General features: G+C 50.2%; 1 protein-coding gene across 2 annotated transcripts in view; it reads left to right on the forward strand.

Annotated features, from left to right (window-relative positions):
• The first annotated feature begins 5,271 nt into the window (after nt 1-5,271).
• Nucleotides 5,272-22,534, forward strand: part of SETD2 (SET domain containing 2, histone lysine methyltransferase) — a 44,061-nt gene continuing 26,798 nt past the window's right edge. The window contains exons 1-7 of one of the 2 annotated variants that reach the window (XR_011148911.1): nt 5,272-8,302; nt 11,937-16,333; nt 17,269-17,400; nt 18,220-18,348; nt 19,686-19,809; nt 20,857-20,934; nt 21,178-21,275. Coding sequence is in view for 1 of the 2 variants with exons in the window: in XM_069006194.1 (XP_068862295.1) it covers nt 8,261-8,302; nt 11,937-16,333; nt 17,269-17,400; nt 18,220-18,348; nt 19,686-19,809; nt 20,857-20,934; nt 21,178-21,275 (5,000 nt within the window). In the remaining variant the exon portion in view is untranslated. The remainder of the gene's footprint in view (nt 8,303-11,936; nt 16,334-17,268; nt 17,401-18,219; nt 18,349-19,685; nt 19,810-20,856; nt 20,935-21,177; nt 21,276-22,534) is intronic. The other variant, XM_069006194.1, reaches the window with a different exon arrangement.

The following is a 22,534-nucleotide window of genomic DNA, read 5'->3' on the forward strand; positions in this document are numbered from 1 at the left end:
CTTAGAATCCCAGACTGGTTTGGGTTGGAAGGGACCTCAAAGCTCATCCAGTGCCGCCCCTGCCATGGGCAGGGACACCTCCCACTGTCCCAGGCTGCTCCAAGCCCCAGTGTCCAGCCTGGCCTTGGGCACTGCCAGGGATCCAGCGGCAGCCACGGTTTCTCCAGACAAGCTGTTCCTGATGGATATTGATGGGTGTTTGTATCCTGCCATGAGCAGGAGCCACTTCATCTCTTGGTGCTGTTGTTTCCTGGGAGAAGATTCCACGATCGTCCCCATCCCGAGGGTGCAGGAACCTCTTGGACCGGTGACATCTCCGTGGTGGGACGGAGTCAAGGCTCCAAGGATTTATCTCCCTCGTGTCCTTCTGTGCTAATGGAAACTGCATTTATCCATCTGCTTCTGGAGACGTCCCCAACGGGAATTCAGCTCCATTTGGGGGGAGGATGCTTTTCCAGCCATCCCGGTGATGCCGGTGGGGCTTGGCGTGTCCGTGGGTGGGTGGGAGGGTTGGGATTTAGGATCAGAGCGTGGAACATTCCGTTGGTTTTGTTAACGTGACCCGGCAGGGATTCAGCCAGTCTGGAACTCCAGGTTCTGGCTGTGGCTGTTCCCCAGGATTTTTTTGGACGTTCATTGGAGCTGCAGAGTCTCCCAGGCTGTTCCCTGGCAGTGTCACTTTGGGACTTGCTGGTTTTTTCTGGGAATCTGGATTCTATTTTCTGCCCTTCCCTGGGCACAAGCTCCTGGCAGATGTGCTATGGTTAAACACCCAAATTTACACCCTGGAGCCTGTTCCAATCCACCTGAGAGATGCTGAGGGGAGAGCAAGGCTGGGTTTTCCACCTGCGTTTCCTTTGGAATGCTCCTCCCCTTTATTAAGGCAATTAATGGTGGTCCCACAGGCTGTGGGATGGAGAGAGGAGAGGGAGGAACTTGGCTCTCACTGCCTGAGTGTATCCATGGGGTTTCCAGCTCCGTGTTTCAGCTTTAATGTGTCTGGAAAGTTGGATTATTTAGGGAAAATTCACTTTATGTGTTTGGCTTTGGGAGCCTGAATGGGGAATTTGGGATCCTGGCCTGGGGCATTTCCAGGAATTGGGCAGCTGGAGCTCCTCGGGGCAGCCTGTTCCCAGATGGGCTGATGGAATTTCAGATAGGATTTGTTTGAATATATAGGAGGGAAGAGAAGATCTATAAACACCGATTTTTAATGGGCATTTTTCCTTCCAGGATTTTAGGACTCCTCGAGGAAAAGTCTTGAGGAAGCCCAAGTGTGGCTCTGGGTGATGGATGTTGGTAGAACAGGTTATTTTCCTTTTCCTTGACTTTTTTTCCTGACTTTTCCTGTTTTTTTTGGTGGTAAACCTCCCTAAAAATGCTCCATCCCTGCAGCTGCACCTCTCCTGTGAGCTTCAGCTTTTTGGGATCCACCCCAGAGGCTGCAACCCCCAGGAATCATGTGGAGCTGGACCTAAAATTCAGGAGAAAATGAGCCAGGAGTCAAAACTTGATCCCAAAATATTGATGTGAGGAGGAGGCGTCAGGCTGGATCGGGAAGGAGCTGGAGCTCCAATTCCCAGTGGATTCCTTCTGTGTCCCTCCAAGATTTTACAGCTTCCCCAGCATCTTTGTAGTTCCAGTATTTCCTTCCTGTTGGAAGAGCACCAGCGGAAGTTTTCCAGCTGGAAATCCAAAGTGTGTCATTCCCAGGCAGCAGAAAATCCTTGTACATTTTATAATTATAATTCCCAGCTTTTTGCAGCATGGAAATCCAACAGGGAAAACTCCGGAGCCTGGTGCTTGGTGTTCACCTGCACAACCCATTCCCAGTTTGGAATTCTCTGGCAAATTTGGGGTGTAAAGGAGCATGGGAGGGATTTATTCTCTTCTGTGGAATGGGGAGCAATTCCCAAGGTGTCCCTGCTCCCTCCCACTGGGCAAAATCCCAGGACATTAAACTTCAGCTATAATTAGGTAAGAAATAAATCCTTGGAGATTTTACATTTCTTTATATTTATTTTTATTTATTGTTTTTTATTTAGATTTATTTATATCAAAGGAGTGACTCTGAGCCCGGCCAGGGCCTTGCAACGTTTTACTTTCTGTTTTTTGGGATGCAGGTTGCAGTTGCTCCCCTTTGGAATGTGGTTTTAGGGTCACCTCGTGATTGGGAAGTGCCTTAGTTTTAAATCTGGGATGAGTTTGGACTAAGAATGGGCTATCTGGGGCTTTGCTGTGGTGAATTTTGGGAGTATTTGGTGGCACACGTGTGTGAATTAGGAGGTGGTGACACTAAAATTCCAAGGTTTTGCCTCAGTGTGAATCTTGGGATGGAGGGGGCAGGATGGCTTCTAATTTTGGGGATGTTGGGAATGGGTGCCACGTATCCAGCTGTGTCCCAGCAGGACAAGAGCCCTGGAGCAGAGAGAATTCCTTGTTTTCCAGGCATTTTGGGAGACAAAGGTGCCGTGCAGTGCCTGGGGGGGTGATGTCATTCAGGCTCCTTAAGCTCCCGCTTGGAATTTGCTGCCCCATTCAAGGAAAATCCCCCGGGATGGCGTTACCTGATAGGTCAGGGAGGGGATGGAGGGCTGGAAATCCCTGGTTTTCCCCGGAAGGCAGCGGGGTGGGAGAAGCGCTGGATCCTGGGGGCCATTCCCAAATCCTCCCCCTCTGAGGGAGGAGCGTTGCTTTGCTGCTCCGAGGAGATTTCCCCCCGATTTTTAGCACAATCCCAAATTCTTCGCTGAGCCTCAGGTGGAGCCTCAGCACCTCTGCGTGTCCAGGTGCTGGGAATGAATCCTCATGCCTGGGAATGAATCCCTGTGCCGGTCCCTGGTAGCAACAATTGTAAGTAAACTGGGGTTTTTCTGATTATTATTTTCATTGTTTTAAAATCCCTCAAGTTTCCAGGTTCCAGGACTTCCTCCCGAAGTCCTTTTCCTGCTCAAACCTATTTTAACTTAAATCGAGGAATTTACAAAGAGCAACTTAAAAAAAGCAACTTAAACAGAGGAACTTCCTCTGGGCACAGATAATTTTGGGTTTTGAGCAAAATGATAAAAATCGGTTGGTTTTTTTTTTTCCCCCACTATTCCCACTAATTCCAACATTTTCAGTCCTGGAAGTGGCTTTGTGCTGGCAGGGGAAATGTTTCGGTGGTGGAACTGAGCCTGAGCTTTAAGCCTGGCCTAACCTTGGCTTTAGGACGGTTGTAATTTGAATTAGGAATTGTTAATGAGGGGGGAAAATCCGGAGTGAAATGATGCCCTTGGCTGCTCTGATCCCAGGAATGCTCCAAAGTGTCCACGGAATTTTGGATTTACTGTGGGTTTGGGGGTTCAGTGCAGTTCCCACCCGTCCATCCCTCCTGTGCTGTTCCACAGGGACAGATCCGTGGGAAACCCTCCTGGAGCTGCTAAACTGCCTTGGTGTGGTGGATGCAGCCTCACCCTTCCCTCTGCATCCTGGATGGGCTCAGGGATGTGCCCCAGATTTTGGGATTTAAGTGCATCAGGTTGGGAAAATGCAGTTGAAGTTCCCTTTTCCCGGTGAGATTTTTCCTTGGAAGGCTCCTCGTGGCAGAGGAGGGATTTGAGGCAGGCTTTACCCGGACAGTGATCCATGGCCATGTGATTGGTGGGAGGAAGGTGCTGACTCTGGGAGCTGCTGCTGGAATCTCCTTCCCTGCTTCCAGAGGCAGAGGGGGACGTTTTCCAAGAGCTGTGCTTTGAATTCCAGTGGGGATCTGTGCCTCTGCTTTGGGTTCCATTCCACTTCCACCCCCATCCTCATCCTCACCCTTTCATCCTCATCCTCTCCCTCCCTGTGCCAGGTGAATCCCTTTCCTGGCTTCCCTGGGAGCAGCTTTGCTTTTCCTGATCCCTGGCAGGATTTCAAATGGAATTTCTTCCTTAGGTGTGCCCCGAGCAGAAGGGGAAAAGCAGGATTTGGGGGGAGTTTGGGAATTCTCGGGCAGCTGGGGGAAGGAGCACAGAAAGTGGATGTTTTTTTCTTAACTGGATCTTTTTCCTGGAGCAGATCTTGACTTCTCTAAAATGCTGGAATTATAACACAGAAAAATGAAGAAATGAAGTCACTCAGCCCCTCCTCATTTTTATAAATGAAAGGATAAATCCTGGTTTGCAGTATGTTCAGCTCCTTCTTTCCCTGGAATCTCCAGTCCTCCCTGTTCTTTCCTATTCCAGCACAGGAGAAATGCTGTCACTTCTCTTGCTCCAAACTTCCAGCTCCAAACCCTTGGTGGAAATGTCCAAGGCAGGAAATGGGGATTTTGGGAAGCAGGAGAGCTGGATTTGGGGATGTGCTGCAGGTACAGGTACCTTGACCTCATTTTCCAGGCAGCTCGGCTTGGATTCCACCTCCTGGTTAAATCAGGTTTTTTTTCCAGGGATTTTCCTCCTCATGTGAGTGCTTTTGCCTTTCCACTCTCCAAGGATTGCCTGTTCCCTTCCCAGCTCTTTTCCTGCTTGTCCATTTTCCACTGGCAGTGCGGTGTTTTTGGGAGCAGGGACACGTTGCAGTGCTAAATCCCAGTGCTCTGCACAAAAGGCTTCCCAGCAATTCCTCCCAGTATTCCATCCGTATTCCATTAAATGCAAGGACAGCTGTGCTTCTGTCCTTGTTTTTTATCCCACGTGGGGGATTCATAAACGGAGGAGCAACGACACTTCAGTCCAGCAAATCCTTCTGTTTGGAGGGTGGGAATTGAGGGGAAATTCGGGATAGATGTGTGGAAGGAATTCCTGGCTGTGGGCAGGGTGAGGCACTGGAGCAGTTTTCCCACAGGAACTGGCTGTTCCATCCCTGGCAGTGTCCAAGGCCAGGCTGGACGGGGCTGGGGGCAGCCTGAGGTAGGGGAAGGTGCTCATGGCAGGGGCTGGAATGGGATGAGCTTTAAGGTCCTTCCCGTGCTGGAATTCTGGGATTCTGTGAATGAGAGCAGCAGAGAGGGAATTTCCTCCCCAGCATCCAGGGAATTGCATCCCCAGCACCAGAAGCCCACGGATGCAGCTCTGCATCAGCATCTGGGACAGATGGTAAAGCCTGCCTGGATAATTCCTTTTGGGCTCCAGGATCCTGTTGGAATTCCAAATTTCCACCTGAGGGCTTGGTTTGTTTTGCTGCTTCCCTGTTTCCTTAGCCCTGCTGTGGATGAGGGTGATGATCCATGGAGCTCCAGCTGCATCCAGGATACTTGTGGCTAAACAAAACAGGTTAAATCCCAATTTCCTGAGCTGGAAGTTGGGATTTAAGTGCTGAGCTTTTGCATTTGATTCCCTTTCTTTGACAGCAAGGTGGCTTTCAGATGGATCCCTGTGGAATTCCTGAGCTGAATTCCTGCTGGGAATGGGCCTTTTCAGCTCCCAGGGCTGTTAGGCTGCTGATGTTCAGATAAGAAAAGCTCCAGGCTTCCAGATTTTCCTCTTTTAAAGGGAAGAAAATAAAAAACCCCCAGGATTTAGGGGAGATGAGGCTCCTGAAGTTTTGTCTTTTAGACTTCAGAAGCCCGAGGGCATTTTTAAGCTCCTTTTGCATAAGGAAAACCGAAAACTGGGATAAAATTCCAATTATTGTGTGGGTTGCACTTAAGAAACAGAAAAATCTCCTTCAGCTCAAGCTCTTGAAGCACCAAGAAATGCTGGAGCTGCCGAACCCCAGGATTAAAATCCAATTTTATTTTCTATCAGCATTCTCATGATGAAATTGGGATGTTTCCGAGAGGAGCTGATAAAGTTTAAATGTAAAGAATTTTGGTCAAAATGTGGCTCCATACAAGGAATTTTGGTAGAAATGTGGCCCCCACATAAAGAATTTTTATATAAATGTCGTTCTTCAGCCTTACAAAAGCTTTTCCTGGAATTTAATTGGAGTTTAATTTTTGTTTTTTAACAAAATTAACACACCAAGCTGCTGGAAACGGATCAAAGGTGGTAAAGTTTCCTGGTGCTGGGGTTACTTTTTTGTTATTTGGTTGATTTTGTGGATTTTTAGGTTCTTTTTTGCATGTATTCACCACTTCTCAGGGTGTTCGGTTTTATTTTGAGCCTTATTTTGGATGTTACCAACTCTTCTCTTCTGCCTTCCTCGGAAAGGAGCCACAAAGTGCAGGAATTCCATGGTAATTTTCATCCTGGTTTTATTTCTGGTGCCTGCAGGCAGCAAGGTGCAGGTGAGGGAATTGCTCCAAACCTGTGGAGCTGGAAAAGCTCTGGAAAACCCCTGGGTTGTGTCTTGGGATGGATCCTGAGCTTGGAACAGGGGGATTTTATGTAACTTCATCCCAGCGTGGGAGGAATTTGGCACAAGGTTCCTGAGGGAACGGCCGCGCGTTCCCTAAGTTTGGAATTCTATTTCTGTGGATTTTTTTGGGGGGAGAAGGAAGAGGCTGGGAAGGAAAATGGGATCCATAACCTTACTTTTAGGAAAGTCAGCACATTCTAATGCCTGGAATCCCAGAATTCCAAATGGTTTGGGTTGGAATGGGATCATCCAGTCCCACCCAGGGACACCTTCCACTATCCCAGGTTTCTCCAAGCCCCGTCCTTGGACACTGCCAGGGATGGGGATCATCTGTTTCCTCTCTTTTTCCTGCAGGATTTTTCTGGGAATTGAAGGATCTCGACTCTCTTTTCTCCCTGACATTAATTATTCCCGTTATTAATGATAAACACAGAATTTAATTACCTCTCTCCCGATGCACAGCTGATTAAAGGTGGATTTTTGTGTATAAAGAGAGTTATTTTTGCTTTAGAACCCTCAGCTTCCACCTGGTGGTTGTGATTCCCTGCTGCAGCTGCCTGTGGAGGTCTGGAAAATCTTCCTGGAATCACAGAGCTTGGGAAAGGCCCTTCAGTCATCAAATCCAGGGGTTTTGTTGAGAGTTGACTCCACCAACCCCCAAACCACGCGAGGCTTCCTGAAAGTCCCAAACTCCTCTTTTGGTGACCCTAAAATTGAAAGCTCTTTTCAGGCCTTGATTCCAATCAAAGTGCCTCTTGGAGAGCTCCTGAATCTGCGGGATTTGGAATTCCTGGCCTGCTTGACCCCATTAAATCCCGTCTGTGCCCTCGTGTGCTCCGCAGGCCAGAACTCCTGGCTCGGGTTTCCTTGATGGAATCAAACGCCGTTCGTGCTGCTCTGGGAATAATTTATAGTCTTTTAATAAGCTGCATCAATTGGATGGGAGCCTTTGGAGAGGCAGGAGAGTATTCCTGTGGGGATAGTTCTCCCCAGCACTTCCTTTTGCTCCCACTTCCCAGTCTGTGATGGTTTTGATGGGGACATGGGTGGTTCTTGTGCTGTCATCACGTCCGGGTTGCTCCAAAATGGAAAATTTTGGCTTTTTCTTCCAGAATTGGGATATTTCTCATTGAGCTGATGCTTGAGGGGGAATCTGGGAACCTTTTCTGTGGGAAATCTTTGGCTGTGTCACCACAGTGGTGCTGAATTATGGTTTAAAAGCTGATAAAAAGGAGGAAAATTCCAGCTCTCAGCTGTGTTGGAGCGCTGGAAGGGGATTTTGGGATCTCTGGCAGATCCGTGACAGAGAGATGGGTGAACTTTTGATGTCTTGGCTGAGGTGTGTTGGGAGGGCCGAGAATCCCTGACACTCTCCAAGGAACCAAGCAAAGCAAGGAGAGGGAGTTGTGTCCTTGTTCCTTCCCCTTCCTTGAGGAGAAACAACTTTGCTGTGGGATCGGAGCAGAGAACTTGGGAAGAATGAAAAGTGGGCCTTTCCCGTTGGCTCAGCATGGAGAATGGTCCTAATGAGTTCATGATCAAGCTGCCACAATAGTGATTAATTATGCAAATAGCCAGGGCAGAGGCACAGCAGTCAGACGTTCATTAATATCTTTAATTTCTGTCAGTGAGAGGCCAAAACTTTCAGTTATTCAGGAAAACATTCAAATGGAAAGAACCTCAAATCCACCTTCTTCCATCCCGTTCCTGAGGGTTTTATTCCTGCAGCCTGTTGGAATAACTGGAGACAGCACCAAGCCAGCAGTTCTCTCCAAAGAGGTTTGCTCTGTCCCAATCCATGTGGGATTTTCCAGGGAATTTTGGAGCCTCCCAGCTGTGCCGTGCTCCCCTCCGGAGCCGGGTTTGCCTCCGGGTGCCGTCGGTGTTTCCCTCCCTCCGTGTCCCAGGTCCATCCCATTCCACACCCAGATGTCCAGTGTGACATTTCTTGTTCCTACTTGGTGTTCACACCTTCTCTCCTGTTCTTTTTTCCATGTTTCCCTGGCTGGATTGCAATAGAGAAGAAGAAAATGAGGTGAGTGAAAGCGATTGCAGCGTTTCTGGATCTCCTGCGAGCTTGGTTTGACGGAGACATTCCATGAATCCAGAGCAACTGAGGGGCTGGATTAAGCAAATGGGTGCTTTTCTGGGATTGCTCTGATTAGATTTGGGAAGGAGGGGCAATAATTCTCGTTAAATTTGGGAGGGGGGCAATAATTCCTGTTAAATTTGGGGAGGAGGGCAATAATTCCTGTTAAATTTGGGGGAGGAGGGCAATAATTCTCGTTAAATTTGGGGAGGAGGGGCAATAATAATTCTCGTTAAATTTGGGGAGGAGGGCAGTAATTCTCATTAAATTTGGGGAGGAGGGGCAATAATAATTCTCATTAAATTTGGGGAGGAAGGGCAATAATTCTCATTAAATTTGGGGAGGAGGGGCAATAATTCTTGTTAAATTTGGAGAGGAGGGGCAATAATTCCAGTGCCACTTGTGCCATAAGCACACGGGATGTGATGGCACAGCTCGGTGTGGGTTGGTGTGGATTATTTAAGGACTTAATTTGTAAAAATAATGAGTTTTGCTGCCTGTGACTCAATGAATTTATTGAAAAAAGAGAAAACTTGCAGGCCTGGGATAGATTTTAATATCCTGCCTTCGGAATGAGGGCTGTTAATCATTTTGGATGCACTGTTTTTTCCATTTTGGGGAATATTCCCTGTCTGTAAAACGTGAAAGGAAGAAGAATTCCTCTTCTCCCGGACAGCTTTTCCAGTCATTCCCACCTATTACATTTCCCAAGTTACCTGTGGAGTGTGAAATTCTGGAAGCTGTGTTTTGTTCAAATTGCTGTTATTTAAGGAAAAAATCCCTGGAAGGGTGAGCACATGAGGGGGAAATAGCCTGGAATGTGTCAGCCCTGCTGAACTGGCTCTGGGAAGGGGAGTGATGGAAATGTGGCAGCTCTTTTTTGCCCGCAGATCCCATATTTGGGAAAAGGTGGATCTATCCAAACCCCCTTCTTCCCATTATTTCAAAGCTGTTGTGCTTGAAATTAGGAGGATTTTAATCAAAACATTGGCACGATTTCGGCACATAAAATGATGGCACCAAAGCTGGAGTGAGAAGGAAAACTCCGAAATGCTGATTCTCTGAATTTCCTGTGTTTTTAAATTGATACTTATTAATTTATCATTTATAATTGATATGATTAAAGAATCCAGTCTCTGATAAGAATTTGGGTTTAGATTTGTGGAGATCCTTCAGGGTAAGGTTGGAGAGGAACCTGCTTGCTTCTGTTGTCCCAGGTTGGAGTAAAAAAAGTGTAAAAAAAGGGAATTTCTGGTTGTAGGGATAATCACTGATCCAGGAATCCCCCAAAATGCTGTTCCCTCACTCTTCAGGAGACGGGACCTGGTATCCTACAGGAGGGTGGTCTCAGTAGTGTTCATTTTGTCCTTCATTCTTCCCTGAAATAATTGGTATAAATTTGTGGGTTAATCCCAGGATCACTTCTGATGTGTGGGCTCTCTGGAAAACAGGGGTAGCATTTTCAGCAGGACTTTGTGGAGGTGGTTGTGAGCAGTGGTGAGAGGAGCCCGTTTCTGAGCTGGAGATGCCCTTTCTTTCCCGGCTCAATGTTTTGGGTGCCCTTTTAGCCGTGAAACTCCTTTGAAATCACCCCTGAAATGTCCCCTCATAAAAAACCACCTATTTCAAGGAAATGCTTTTGGATTTTGCTCCCAGTTTTCCCACAGCGAAGGGAATTTGCTGCTGCCAGCTCCAGAGTGGTGCTGGGTTGGGTCACCAGGACGAGCCATGTACAGACTATTGAAAGGTTTTCACAATGAACCCTCTGATGTGTTGAAAACGAGGATTTTTTGGGATACATGATGTCCCAGGGTGCAAAAAGCCAGGATTTCCAATGCACCAATGTCTCATTTAATCATTTACTGCGGTGCCTTGAGCCTGGGCAGCTCCACGGTGCTTTCCATGAGTTAAAGGATAACAAAATCCTTAATAATTCACAGGGGGCTGCAGGAAACTGCTGCTCCTGCCAAAAATGTGCTCATGGCACAGCTATGGGAGCAAAACCTGCCTCTGGACAATTTGGATACGTCTCTTTCCACTGGAATTAGGCTTAACACACAAAATGGGATTACACCAATTCCCAGAGCAGCTGTGGCTGCCCCTGGGTCCCTGGAAGTGTTCAAGGCCAGGCTGGATTTGGTTTGGAGCAGCCTGGGATAGCGGAAGGTGTCCTTGTTCATGGCCGGGGGTGGAATGGGATGATCCTGAGGGTTCCTTCCCCCCAAACCATTCCAGAATTCCATGATTCTGATGCAGTTTGGATTTTGGACGTAGGGACTGTTGAGAGCAAAGCCCTTTTCCCACTTTATCTTCTCCAGGATTTTATTCCTGGGACACAGATGAGCTCTAAGATTTAAAATAGAGGGAGAAATGCCCAAATGGGTGAATATAGGGTGCTCTGTGCTCTGAGAACTCCTGGGTTTGGGCTCGGAAGGTGCTGAGTGAGCTCCTGGGCAGGAGGCAGCCGGAACCTCCTGGTGGGAAGGACGTGGAGCAGAGAACAGTCGGTTGATCCAGAGGTGACGGAGTCATCACGCACCAATGGGTCCTGATGGGAATTCTTGGGGAGTTGTTAATTAATGCAGGTCTAGGCCTGAGCCTGGGAACTTGCAGGAGTTAGTAATGACTGGGAGAGGGCTGTTGGAGGGAGGTGGGAGAGCACGGGGTTTAAATTCCTGCTGGAATTGTTGTTGGTCTGATTTGTGCTGGAACCAAATCACAGAATCCCAGACTGGTTTAGGTGGGAAGGAACCTTCAGGATTATCCCATTCCATTCCATTCCATTCCATTCCATTCCATTCCATTCCATTCCATTCCATTCCATTCCATTCCATCCTGCTGTGGCCATGGACACCTCCCACTATCCCAGGCTGCTCCCAGCCCCTATGTCCAGCCTGGCCTTGGGCACTGCCAGGGATCCAGGGGCAGCCACAGTTGCTCTGGGAATTCCAGCCCAGCCCCTCCCCACCCTCCCAGCCAGCAATTCCCAATTCCCAATCTCCCATCCATCCCTGCCCTCTGGCAGTGGGAAGCCATTCCCTGGGTCCTGTCCCTCCAGGCCTTGTCCCCCGTCCCTCTGCAGCTCTCCTGGAGCCCCTTTAGGCCCTGCCAGGGGCTCTGAGCTCTCCCTGGAGCCTTCTCCAGTACTGGAAGGCTGCATCCAGGTGGAGTCACATGGAAACAAATGTACTTAAAGCTTAAAACTCAGGATATTTTGTAGCCTGGGACCACAGAAGCAGCATAAGAAAAGCAGAGTTCTGTCATCAATTAACTTCATAAACTGAACGCTCTTTTTTTTAAAAAATAAGGATTAAGTGATCAAAGGACTTGGAGCTTGGTCATTAATAAGTCAGATAAAAAGTCTCAGCCCAAACCTCAGAGGAGGTTTTGTTCCAAGCTGGAGAAGTCTGAGGAATTGATTTTTTTCAGGACAGATCCGGGCACCAAAGGCAGACCCAGGGTATGCGTTTCTCTTTTATCATCATGAAAAATTCACCAGGTGAAAGAAAATGCTGCCGAACTGAGTTCAAACCCCCCAAAAATCCAATTCCTCCAACTGCATCTTCTTTTTCTTCCGCAGGGCAAACCCGAAACGGTGCCGAGAGCCGGTTTTATCAAAGGCCCCGTGTTCAAAGGCGTCGCCTCGAGCCGCTTTCTGCCCAAAGGCACCAAAACCAAGGTTAACCTTGAGGAGCAGGGAAGACAAAAAGTGTCTTTCAGCTTTAGTTTAACCAAGAAAACTTTACCCAATCGATTCCTGGCTGCTCTGGGAAACGAGAAACAAAATGAAAGTCCCACCCCTCCAGCAGTTCCCCTCCCGACTGATTTTAACCCCAAAAATAAACTGGACTTGGGGGACGCCGCTGGTTCAGCCGAGGAGTCTTCGCCCCCGAAACCGAAGGTAGAATTGGGGAAGATTCATTTCAAAAAACATTTACTGAACGTCACGGCAAAACCAGCCCCGGCTCCGGCGGCGCCGCTCCCGCCACCAGTAACGGAACCGGTAGCCTTGGCTGTGGATTTCCCCCCCACGCCGCCGCCTCCCCCGCCCCCGCCGCCACCGCCGGCGTCACCGATGCCGGTCCCTGGAGCCACGGCCCCGCCGCCGCCGCCGGTGACGCCGATGTCGGCGCTGCTGCTGTCGCCGCCCGGAGAAGCCGAAGCCCCCGCGCCGAGGGAGCCGAGCCACGTGCTGCCCAGGGAGGCCTTGGAGCCCGATGCCAAGCAGGATCCGGCGTCGCGTGTCTCCGAGGAACGTGTGGCTCAAACCGCGCCCGAGCAGACGGAGAGAACCCCGCCGAAGGAAGATTCCCATATTGGGAAGGAGGATGAGGTTTCCGACGGCTTGAAGGGTGCTCCCGCTTGCTCCCGGAGGCAGGGGGCCAAGAGGAAGTTCTCCCAGTCGGATGGCGCGCCGCAGGGCTCCGAGTCCGACGAGGATTCCGTGAGGACCTCCTCCAGCCAGCGGTCGCACGAGCAGAAGATATCCAGCACGGAAAAGGAGAGAGATCCCAGACGGAGCTCTGCGTCCCTCCGGGGTGACGACCTGGGCAAGTCCTCGTCGCGCTCCAAGTCAGACAGGGATGAGAAGTACTCGAGCTATTCCAAATCGGAGAGAGACTCGCGGTACTCGTCCTCCCGCTCCCGCTCGGACAGAGAGAGGAGGCGAAGCCGGTCTCATTCCCGTTCCCGCTCCGATCGCAGCTCCCGAACCAGCTCCTCTTACTCGAGGTCGGAGCGCTCGCATTACTACGACTCCGACCGCCGGTACCACCGGAGCTCCCCGTACAGGGAACGGTCGCGATATTCCCGGTCGTACGCGGACAGCCGGGCGCGAGAGAGCTCGGACTCGGAGGAGGAGTACAGGAGGACACATTCCAGGTCCAGCGACTCCCGGCGTACGTCCTCCCATTCCTCCTCCTCCTACAGAGACTCGAGATCCTCTTACTCCAAGTCAGACAGGGACAGCAAAGTGGAGTCGTCTCATGCTGACGTGGACAGGAGAGGGAGGTCGTCTTCGAAAGCGGATCGAGATTCCAGAAGGACTTCTGAAAGTGAAGTATCCAAAAGGTGCTCTCCCCTCGATGAACTGGGCTATCGGAAGGGGACATCCCATTCCAAGCCCGACAGTAATGTGAATTCCTCCCGCTATAAATCCAAGGCCCCCGCACCAAAGCCTGATAAATTTAAGAGTTCTTTCTGTTGTACAGAATCGATCGAAGAAATCAAGTCCAGGTGTAATTCTCTAGATTTAGAGACCTCTTGTGTAAAGAACAGTGAGATCAGGGTGTCCAGCGTGAAAAAGTTGGAACGGGAAAAGACACTTTCTCCGTTAAATCAGTTCAGCGATTCTCCTGCTTTGCCGAAGGCCGACGAGTCCAAGGCGGGTTTGGCGAACTCAAAATCCGAGGAACTTGCAGCAAACGAATGCCACGGCAGTGCTAAGGAGCAAGAAACGTTCTTAAAGGCAAAGCATGATCCCTTAAGAATGTGTTTCCCCATGGAATCGAGTGTGAACGGCTCCCCGGAGGGTCAGCATGAGGGTCTGGCAACTCCCAGTGCCTGCAAAGCAGAGGACATCGCCGCGTTCTCTGACCACGGCCCGGGTTGGTCGGAAGCGTCGCCTGCCGTGAAGACAAGCCCGTCATATCCGTTGCCATCCAATGGGTTTGAGAGCAGGGATGTGTCCCAAGAGCAAGAGCCGGATGATTCCCGGGTCCAGTCCAGCGAGTGCAACAGCCTGTTCCAGGAAGCGGAGGCTCCGGAGCCGCAGCAGCCGGAGGAAGCCGCCCCTCTCCCTGTCGTGAATGTAGATCCCACTAAAACTGTCCTTAAGAAGGTGGATGAGGAGGTGACTCCCTGTGACAAAACCAAAGAACCTGTTTTTTGCTACATTTCCGATGATGCCACCCCTGACTTGTACCACTCGGAAGTAGAAATCGAAGCGGAACCTGCGGATTTGAAGGTGACATCCGAGACTTTCCTGGATGTGCAGGTGGAGCCACAGACGGTGACGTGTGATTACGAGAGCACGGAGGATGCCCATTCCAAGTCTGCTGGGGAGGATGAGCATGGCCATGCTTCCCATAAAATCAGCCTGGCAGTGGAATGCTCAGACAGGGATTCCTCCCAGGATGGCGGTTCCCAGAGGCTCCAGTCAGATCATCCTGTGCCAGAGGAAAGCGTTTCTTCCAAATGGGACGTGCCCCCTCCGGGTGTGTGCCAGGAGCCGCTCCAGCGTTTGGAAGCTGAAGAGATGCTGGAGTTGGATGCTCAGCACGTTGGTCTTGGCTCAGCAAAAGGCAAGTCGTCGTTCCAGAATGAACATTCCTACTATTCGGAAGTGCCGCTGGAACACCGCGGCAGAGAGGTCGTGGAAGCAAGTGCTGTTTCCACCGAGGGAGCTGAGCCGGAGGAGCTGAGGGTTCCGTGTCCTGGCGTATCGGCCGAGAGGGATGAGGGAAGTGAGCCCTTGGTGGCCTCGGCTTTTCCAGATGCTTTGTATCCCTCCTCCGATGTCATCGTCACTGCAGAGGACACCGAGACGCTGACCCAAGCCCCGACGTGCGACAGCAGCGGCAACGCCGCGGAATTCATTCCCGCCGGCCACGACGATTATTCCGACACGGGGGACAGCGACAGCGAGGGGGGCAGCGAGGACAGCGACACGGAGGACTCGGATTCTGATGATGGGACGCCACGGAAGCGGCTCCAGTCGGTTGTGGTGGTTCCCAAGAACTCCACCATAGCCACGGAGGAGAACAGCCCGGGCTCCTCCCGGAGCAGCCGGCGCTTCTCTGACCACTGGGACGACGAGCGGCCCGAGCCCAGCAGGCCCTACTATGAGGAGAGGTCAGAAAATATGGGCAGTAAAGGTGGTGCTCAGGTGGAGAGCAGGTGTTCTCCCAGAGGGATGGAGAAGAGTCCAGCAACTTCCACGGAGCTGAGCAGGAAGGAGCCGGAGGAGCTGCGGGTGGATCCGTGCCAGGCCCAGAGTGACGGCGTGGACAGCACGAGCCAGGCGGACCTGACGGCCGATTCCCACAGCAAAGCCGGCGCGGAGGAGAGGATGGTGCTGACGGATGTGATGGGCATGGGAAGGCCCATGGTTCGGCCAGAAGAGCAGTCCTTCTGTGTCCCGGAGAGTTTGGAGAGCACCGACGCATCCCGGCACCAGATGAGCTCTTCCAAGCCCGACAGTCGGCAAGGGCAGGGCGGGCTGAACCAGTCCGGCCTCGGAGACTACTCCAGGCTCGATGGTTTCCGTGCTCCGGAGGAGATGGGTGCGGTGGGCTGGGACTTTTCCCAGCAGGAGAAGCCCAGCAGCACCTACCAGCAGCCGGACAGCAGCTTCGGGATGTACTCGGGCTACGTTTACCAGCCGGGCTCGGGAGCTTATCCCAGCTCCCAGAGCTACTGGCAAGGCAACGGTTACTGGGACACGAGGGCAGCCAGCAGACCCTCCGTGGTTAACTACGAACGCATCCAAGGGCAGGTGCCTGATTCCCTCACGGAAGACCATGAGGAGTACGAGGAGGACGAGCGTTGGGATGAGGACTGCAAGCCCCGCTTTCCCAGCCCCTCTGGAAAATCCCAGGTGCCTGGGCAGAAGGAAAAGGGCTCGGTGCAGGCACACGAGATCAGCAGCAATTCCACCAAGGAGCCGGTGCCGGGTGGGGAGAAGAAGGAGGAGGTGAAAGCTTTGGACAAAAACGATGTGAAAGAACGAGGCCCACCGAAGAAAAGGCGCCCGGAGCTGGAGAGCGACTCGGAGAGCGACGGGGACGCTGGGGAGAAGAGGAAGGGGAAGCTGGAGGGGGAGCAGGCGGAGCCGGCGCCGCAGGATTCCTCCATGGTGGGCAGGCTGTGTATCATGGATGACTTCAGGGACCCCCAGCGCTGGAAGGAGTTTGCCAAGCAGGGGAAGATGCCCTGTTACTTCGACCTCATCGAGGAGAACGTCTACTTGACAGAGAGGTAACTGCTGCTTCATCCTTGTTTTAATTCCTGGAGCAAGTTTGGGATTTAACTTCCATTTGGTTCCAGGATGGTTGGGTTTTTATGGCCAAATTGGCATCCTTTGGAGGGAGGGGAGGGGATGTTGCATTCCCAACATCTGGCAAAGCCACCGTGGGGGCTCTTCTCCTGAAGAGAATCCCCCAGTTGGGCCCAGAGAGTCCCAAGTGCTGAGAAGAGATGGAAGATGGAAGGATCTGAGGGAAAGGTTGATTTATTTATACCCTTTTTTATAGCTTTACCAGATCCTGCCTGTTCAATATCCCAAATGCCAGGTCACTCCCTCTCCGTAGGTACAGGGAATTCTCTCTGGGTGTGGGAAAAGTTTTGGACAAACAAGGCACATTTCCAAAGGTTTTGGTTACTTCCGTGTCTATTTATCATCTCAGAGGAGCTGTTTTGGATCTAATGCCCATAATTCAAAATACCACTTTTTTTTTCTCGTGGATTTTTTTGCCTTGTTGGGATCCACGCTCCAGAGCATTCCCGAAATCCTTTATGGAAGCTAAAATGTGAATCAGTGGATGCCTTTTGTATAACTCTGATTTTCTCCTCTTTTTCATCCTCTCACTTGACAGCAAGGCTGAAGTAACCACACCCTCCACTTTGCCTATTAAAATATGGATGTCCAAATAAACATGGACAGGGAGGAGAAAGGAAAACCAGCTAAACATCCTGGGAATTCTCTAGGAAATCACCTTTTGTTGTCACAAAGCATCACTGAGCCGAGTGTCCTTGGTTATCCCTGTGCCTCCCAGTGGTTATCCCAGGGTTATCAATCCTTATGTCCAGAAATCAGTTTTCCAATTTTTCCAGTAACCACTGATAAGGATCGAGGAGGAATTTCTCCTGCTGGCTGCTGTCTCACCTGTATTTCCATGACTTGGCTTCCCCAGGAAGAAGAACAAATCCCACCGGGATATCAAGCGGATGCTGTGTGAGTGTCCCCCTCTGTCCAAGGAGGAGCGGGCGCAGGGGGAGGTGGCCTGTGGAGAGGATTGTCTCAATCGCCTGCTCATGATCGAGTGGTGAGTAGGGTTCCGTGGGCTGGCCTGGAGATGCCTTGGGAATCCCTCAGATAAGCCAGGAGTTCCTGGGAGGTGGCAGTGAAGTGTCTGTGCTGGCCTGGAGTGACCTTTGGAGCTGCCACCAGGAGCTGTGGCTGCCCCATCCCTGGAAGGGTTCAGGGGTTGGGTGGGGCTTGCAGCACCCTGGGGTAGTGGGAGGTGTCCCTGCCCATGGCAGGGGGGTGGAATGAGATGATGCTTAAGGTCCCTTCCAACCCAACCCATTCTGTGATGCCATGATGTAAATCCTTGGATGATCTGCAGGTCAGCCCTCACAACCTCCTGGGTCTTCTCTCCCTAGAGCCTCTCCAGCCTTTGGCTGGTGTCTCCTTGCCCCTCCTGGAAGGGGTTTGCTGCTCCATGGAGCTGGAGGCAGGGACAGGGTGCTTGGTGGGATTCTTCCCCGGCATGTGGAAGGATTGGAATTACCTGGTAGAATCTCAATTTTTGCTTTTCTCTCATAGCCCAAACCTAGGGCAGGGAATATCTTGAAGGAATAACTCCCAAAACAAGGGGAGAAGAGCCCAGTTCTCCCCGTTGGGATGCCCTGATACAGAAATACAGCGGGATCAGCATTCCAAGTGTTTTTACCTTCCCAGAAAGAAATGATCTGCATTTGCATGGTGACAGTCACGTGGTTGTGCTTTTTATAGCAAACCACATTGGAAGGTTTCACATGGGGTTGATGATGATTATTTGGGATTTATTTCCCATCTGAGCTCTTTCTGTTGGCGCCGTTTCCCTGCTGGGAATTGATTTGCTCCCCTTCCCTTCCCTCAGCTCTTCCCGGTGTCCAAACGGCGACTACTGCTCCAACCGGCGCTTCCAGAAGAAGCAGCACGCGGATGTGGAGGTGATCCTGACCGAGAAGAAGGGCTGGGGGCTCAGAGCTGCCAAGGACCTGCCATCGTAAGCTTTCCCTCTTCCCACGGCCTTTTCCTGCTCTTTCACTCCCTCATGAAGGGAGAAGGGCCTGGGGGCTCTTGATGTCCCTGACAGGAGATCGGCCGAGGTTCTTCCAGCTTGTCCTTGTCCCTGCTGGGTGTCCCTCTTCCTCTCTGCCATCTGCCCGTCCATTGTTTGATCTCCCAGTCTCCAGGCTTTCCCAACAGCCTTTCCATGGTTTATTCTTGGGATGAATCTGCCTCCCCTTTCTCTGTCCCTGCTGCACTCTGGTTGTGTCCATTCTTCTCTTCCCACCTCTGCAAAACTTCTGCACTTCCTGAGTCCTCCTCCTCCTCCTCCCCTTTGGACAACAAGAAGATCCCGAGGGGATCTTTCCTCCTGTTGTTAACTCAGGATTGTCATTCCCAGCGCTGCTTTGGGTGAGGCCAGGAGAGGAGAGAGGATGCTGAGATCTTGTGAGGCCTGAGCAGGATGGGGGAGACCAAGATGAGGTTTACTGGGAGAAGGGACCATGTTGGAATGTGTCCAGGGCAGAGAATGGAGCTGGGAAGGGGCTGGAGAATTCCTGAGGAGAGCTGGGAAAGGGGCTCAGCCTGGAGCAAAGGAGGCTCAGGGGGGACCTTGTGGCTCTGCACAAGTCCCTGACAGGAGGGGGCAGCCGGGGGGGTCGGGCTCTGCTGCCAGGGAACAGGGACAGGAGGAGAGGGAACGGCCTCAGGCTGGGCCAGGGGAGGCTCAGGGTGGATATTGGGAATATTCCTTCCCCAGAAGGGCTGTCCAGCCCTGGCACAGGGTGCCCAGAGCAGCTGTGGCTGCCCCTGGATCCCTGGCAGTGCCCAAGGCCAGGCTGGACACTGGGGCTGGTAGCAGCCTGGGACAATGGGAGGTGTCCCTGCCCATGGAATGGGGTTGGAATGGGATGATCTCAAAGCTCCCTTCCAACCCAAGCCAGCCTGGAATTCCATTAATATATAAGATATATAGGATATATGGAATATACAGGATATACAGGATATACAGGATATATAGAATATATAGAATATACAGGATATACAGGATATATAGGATATATAGGATATATAGAATATACAGGATATATAGGATATATAGGATAAACCCTGCTCAAATGGGAGCTTCATCCTTCTGTCACCTTCCCATGTGACAGCATAAAATCCCAAATTAATCAGAATTCCCAGAGGTTAAGGCAATTAATTATTGCTGCACCACCAGGATGGCCAGGCTGGGAGTTGTGTTCAGAGAATCCCCCTGAACAGGGATTATTCTGTGTTTCTTGGTGGTTCTTTGTTAAGAAAGTTGATGGTTTTTTTCCCCCCTTGCAGCAACACTTTTGTCTTGGAATACTGTGGGGAAGTGCTGGATCACAAGGAATTCAAGGCTCGGGTGAAGGAATATGCCCGGAACAAGAACATCCACTATTATTTCATGGCCCTGAAGAACGATGAGGTGAGCAGGGGGATTGCTGGGATTGGCTCTGGGAAAGGCTGGATTGAGGTGTGTACAGCCCCAGCTCCTTGGGAATCCACGGAGCAACGTCCTGAATCCGTCAGGAATGTTTTCCTGAGGAAAGGAAACCTCAAGCCTCGGGATTTTTTAACCCATTGCTGAGTCCCAGCAATATTTGTGGCACCTTAAATGTATCCCAGTGTCCCTTAGGGAGGGGAAAGTGTCCTTCCAAAGGAAAAGATGGCTCATCCCTTCCATGAGCAAACATCATCCCTGGGAGAAAAGTTGTGTTTGGGAAGATGCTCCAGGCCAAACTCGCCCTCCCTGGGTGCCCAAATACACCAAAAATCCACATTTCCTTTCCTGTTAAACTCCATGAAATTGGGATATTTTTAGCTGGCAAAGTCCCTCCGTGCAGGATTGCCTCTGGAATATTTATATATTGGATATCCTTAATTATTTATGGCTGCTTCAGCTCCGTGGGATGTGGAGCTGTTCCCTCTGCCTGAGAACAAGGGGGATAAATAGAAATTCCATCTCAGACTCTCCTTGTCTCTCCTGTCAGGACTTTCTGGGTCTGCGGAGCTTGAGAGAAAAGGAGCTAAAAATACTCAAGAGTGGTTTTTCCTGTTTTTTTTTTTTTCTTCCCAAAATAAGGGTTTTGGGGATTGTTGTGTGATTTGAAGTGTCACAAAGGAGCATTTCCAGTTATAAAAGGAGTTTTTATTTCTGGAAGTGATCCAGACTTTTCCCTCGGAGTGTGAGGCGTGTGGGAGGAAAAGTCACTGTCCCAGCCCCTCAGGGTCTCACCAGAAACAAAATCCAGGATCCACACCCAGCTGGAGAACTGGGAAATGAAGAGCCGTGTACCTAAGAGCTCTTTTTGGGGGGAACTTCATGTGCCAACAAACCCCAATCTCCAGAATAAAGATGGGGAATATCAAATGAAGAGCGGGAAAGGAGCTGATTCCTCCATGAGTTGTGTTTGTAGCTGCTTCCCATTCCGAGGAATGAGCCTTTTCCCTTGGATTTCTGGTTCCTTTCCAGATCATCGATGCTACCCAGAAAGGAAACTGCTCCCGTTTCATGAACCACAGCTGTGAGCCCAACTGTGAGACCCAAAAGGTAAAGTGCTGGATCAAATCCAGCGGCTCCTCCCTCTGGAGAGCTCAGAGTGAAGCGTTTTCCTTCTTTCTTTTGGGAATTCTTGTTGCTGTCGTATCAGCGACACGAAAACAACTGGATTTAAACCAGGCAGTGCGCCCGGTGTTAAACTCCCCCGTGCTGCTTTTCCAAGGATTAATGCAGTTCAGGGAAAGCCAAGCTGGACTCAGGCTTGGAATAACTCCTGGCATCTCTTTTCCATAGTGGACTGTGAATGGGCAGCTCCGGGTTGGATTTTTCACCACCAAACTGGTCCCGTCGGGCTCGGAGCTGACGTTCGATTACCAGTTCCAGAGATACGGGTACGTCCCATTTCCTGGCACAGGAATGCCGTGCTCCCCTCGTCTTCCCCGGGGTCACTTGGGTCCCACGCCATCCCTTTCCCAGATAATTCCCTTCCCTGCTTCTTCCTGTCTGATTATTGATTAGCCAGGATCCAAGCTTTGCAGTATTCCCCAGGAATTCCCGTTCTTCCCTTCCCGCTCCTGTTTTATGGCTTTGCAGGTCCTTGAGGAGCTGTAAAACCCCCTCGAGAGCACATCCCGTCTTCCTGGCCTAATCCAGGGGTGCAGGGAAAGCTCCAGCCTGGAATTTGGATCCCTTTGCTAAAGCTGAGCCTAATATTGCTCTGTCACTGTGTGGTGAGGTGTAACTTAAGGAGCATCCCTTCCTTTTCCTTCTGGATCCTTCTCCAGGCCCTTCCTGTAGGCAGGAAGATCAGGACTGAGTTTTTAGTTGCATTTTAAAATCATTCCTCCTTCCTGAAAATTCCTGGAATTGAGCTTCCCTGGTTTTTACCACTGCAGAGCCACGTTCCTCCAGTGGATCCCACATGTTTAAGATAAAACCCTGCCATATTCCCAAGAAATTGTGGAATGGAGCTTGAAATGGATGGTGTGTCTAGTGGGAAATACAGGGGTTTGGGAGAAATATTCCTTGGGAATTGTATTTATTATATTTATTATATTTATTATATTTATTATATTTATTATATTTATTAAATGTAATAAATTTAATAAATTTATTATATTTATTACAGTTAATATATTTATTATGTGTTAAATTTATTAAATTTATTGCATTTATTGCATTTATTATATTTATTATATTTATTACATTTATTACATTTATTACATTTATTATATTTATTGTATTTATTATCCACGGCTGTGCATACAGAACAAATTTTCCATGTGGATTTTGCTGCTTCCATGAATCCTGAGCTCGTTCTTTATCCCATTTTGAGCTTTACAATTCAATATATGAGCCATAATATATCTATAAAAGAAATATATTATAAAAATAAATCATAAATAAATATCTAAAAAATGAATATATATAAAAAGCTATGAACTGCAAGCTTTTCCTAATGGATGTATAATCCTGAGGATAAATTCCTTAGGAATAGTAGGATATCGGTGGCCATGTGGGATAAGAAATTTTCAGCCCCACCAGCTCCACCTTTTCCTCTCTGGTTCCTGGTTCTGGACCTGCAGAGAGCCTGGAAGTGAGGCAGGCTTGGCTTTGCAGCTGCCACAGCTTGGGCTCACGGGAGCTGTGT

This window comes from Aphelocoma coerulescens, chromosome 2 (genome assembly GCF_041296385.1).
Source record: "Aphelocoma coerulescens isolate FSJ_1873_10779 chromosome 2, UR_Acoe_1.0, whole genome shotgun sequence".
Classification (NCBI taxonomy): Eukaryota; Metazoa; Chordata; class Aves; order Passeriformes; family Corvidae; genus Aphelocoma; species Aphelocoma coerulescens.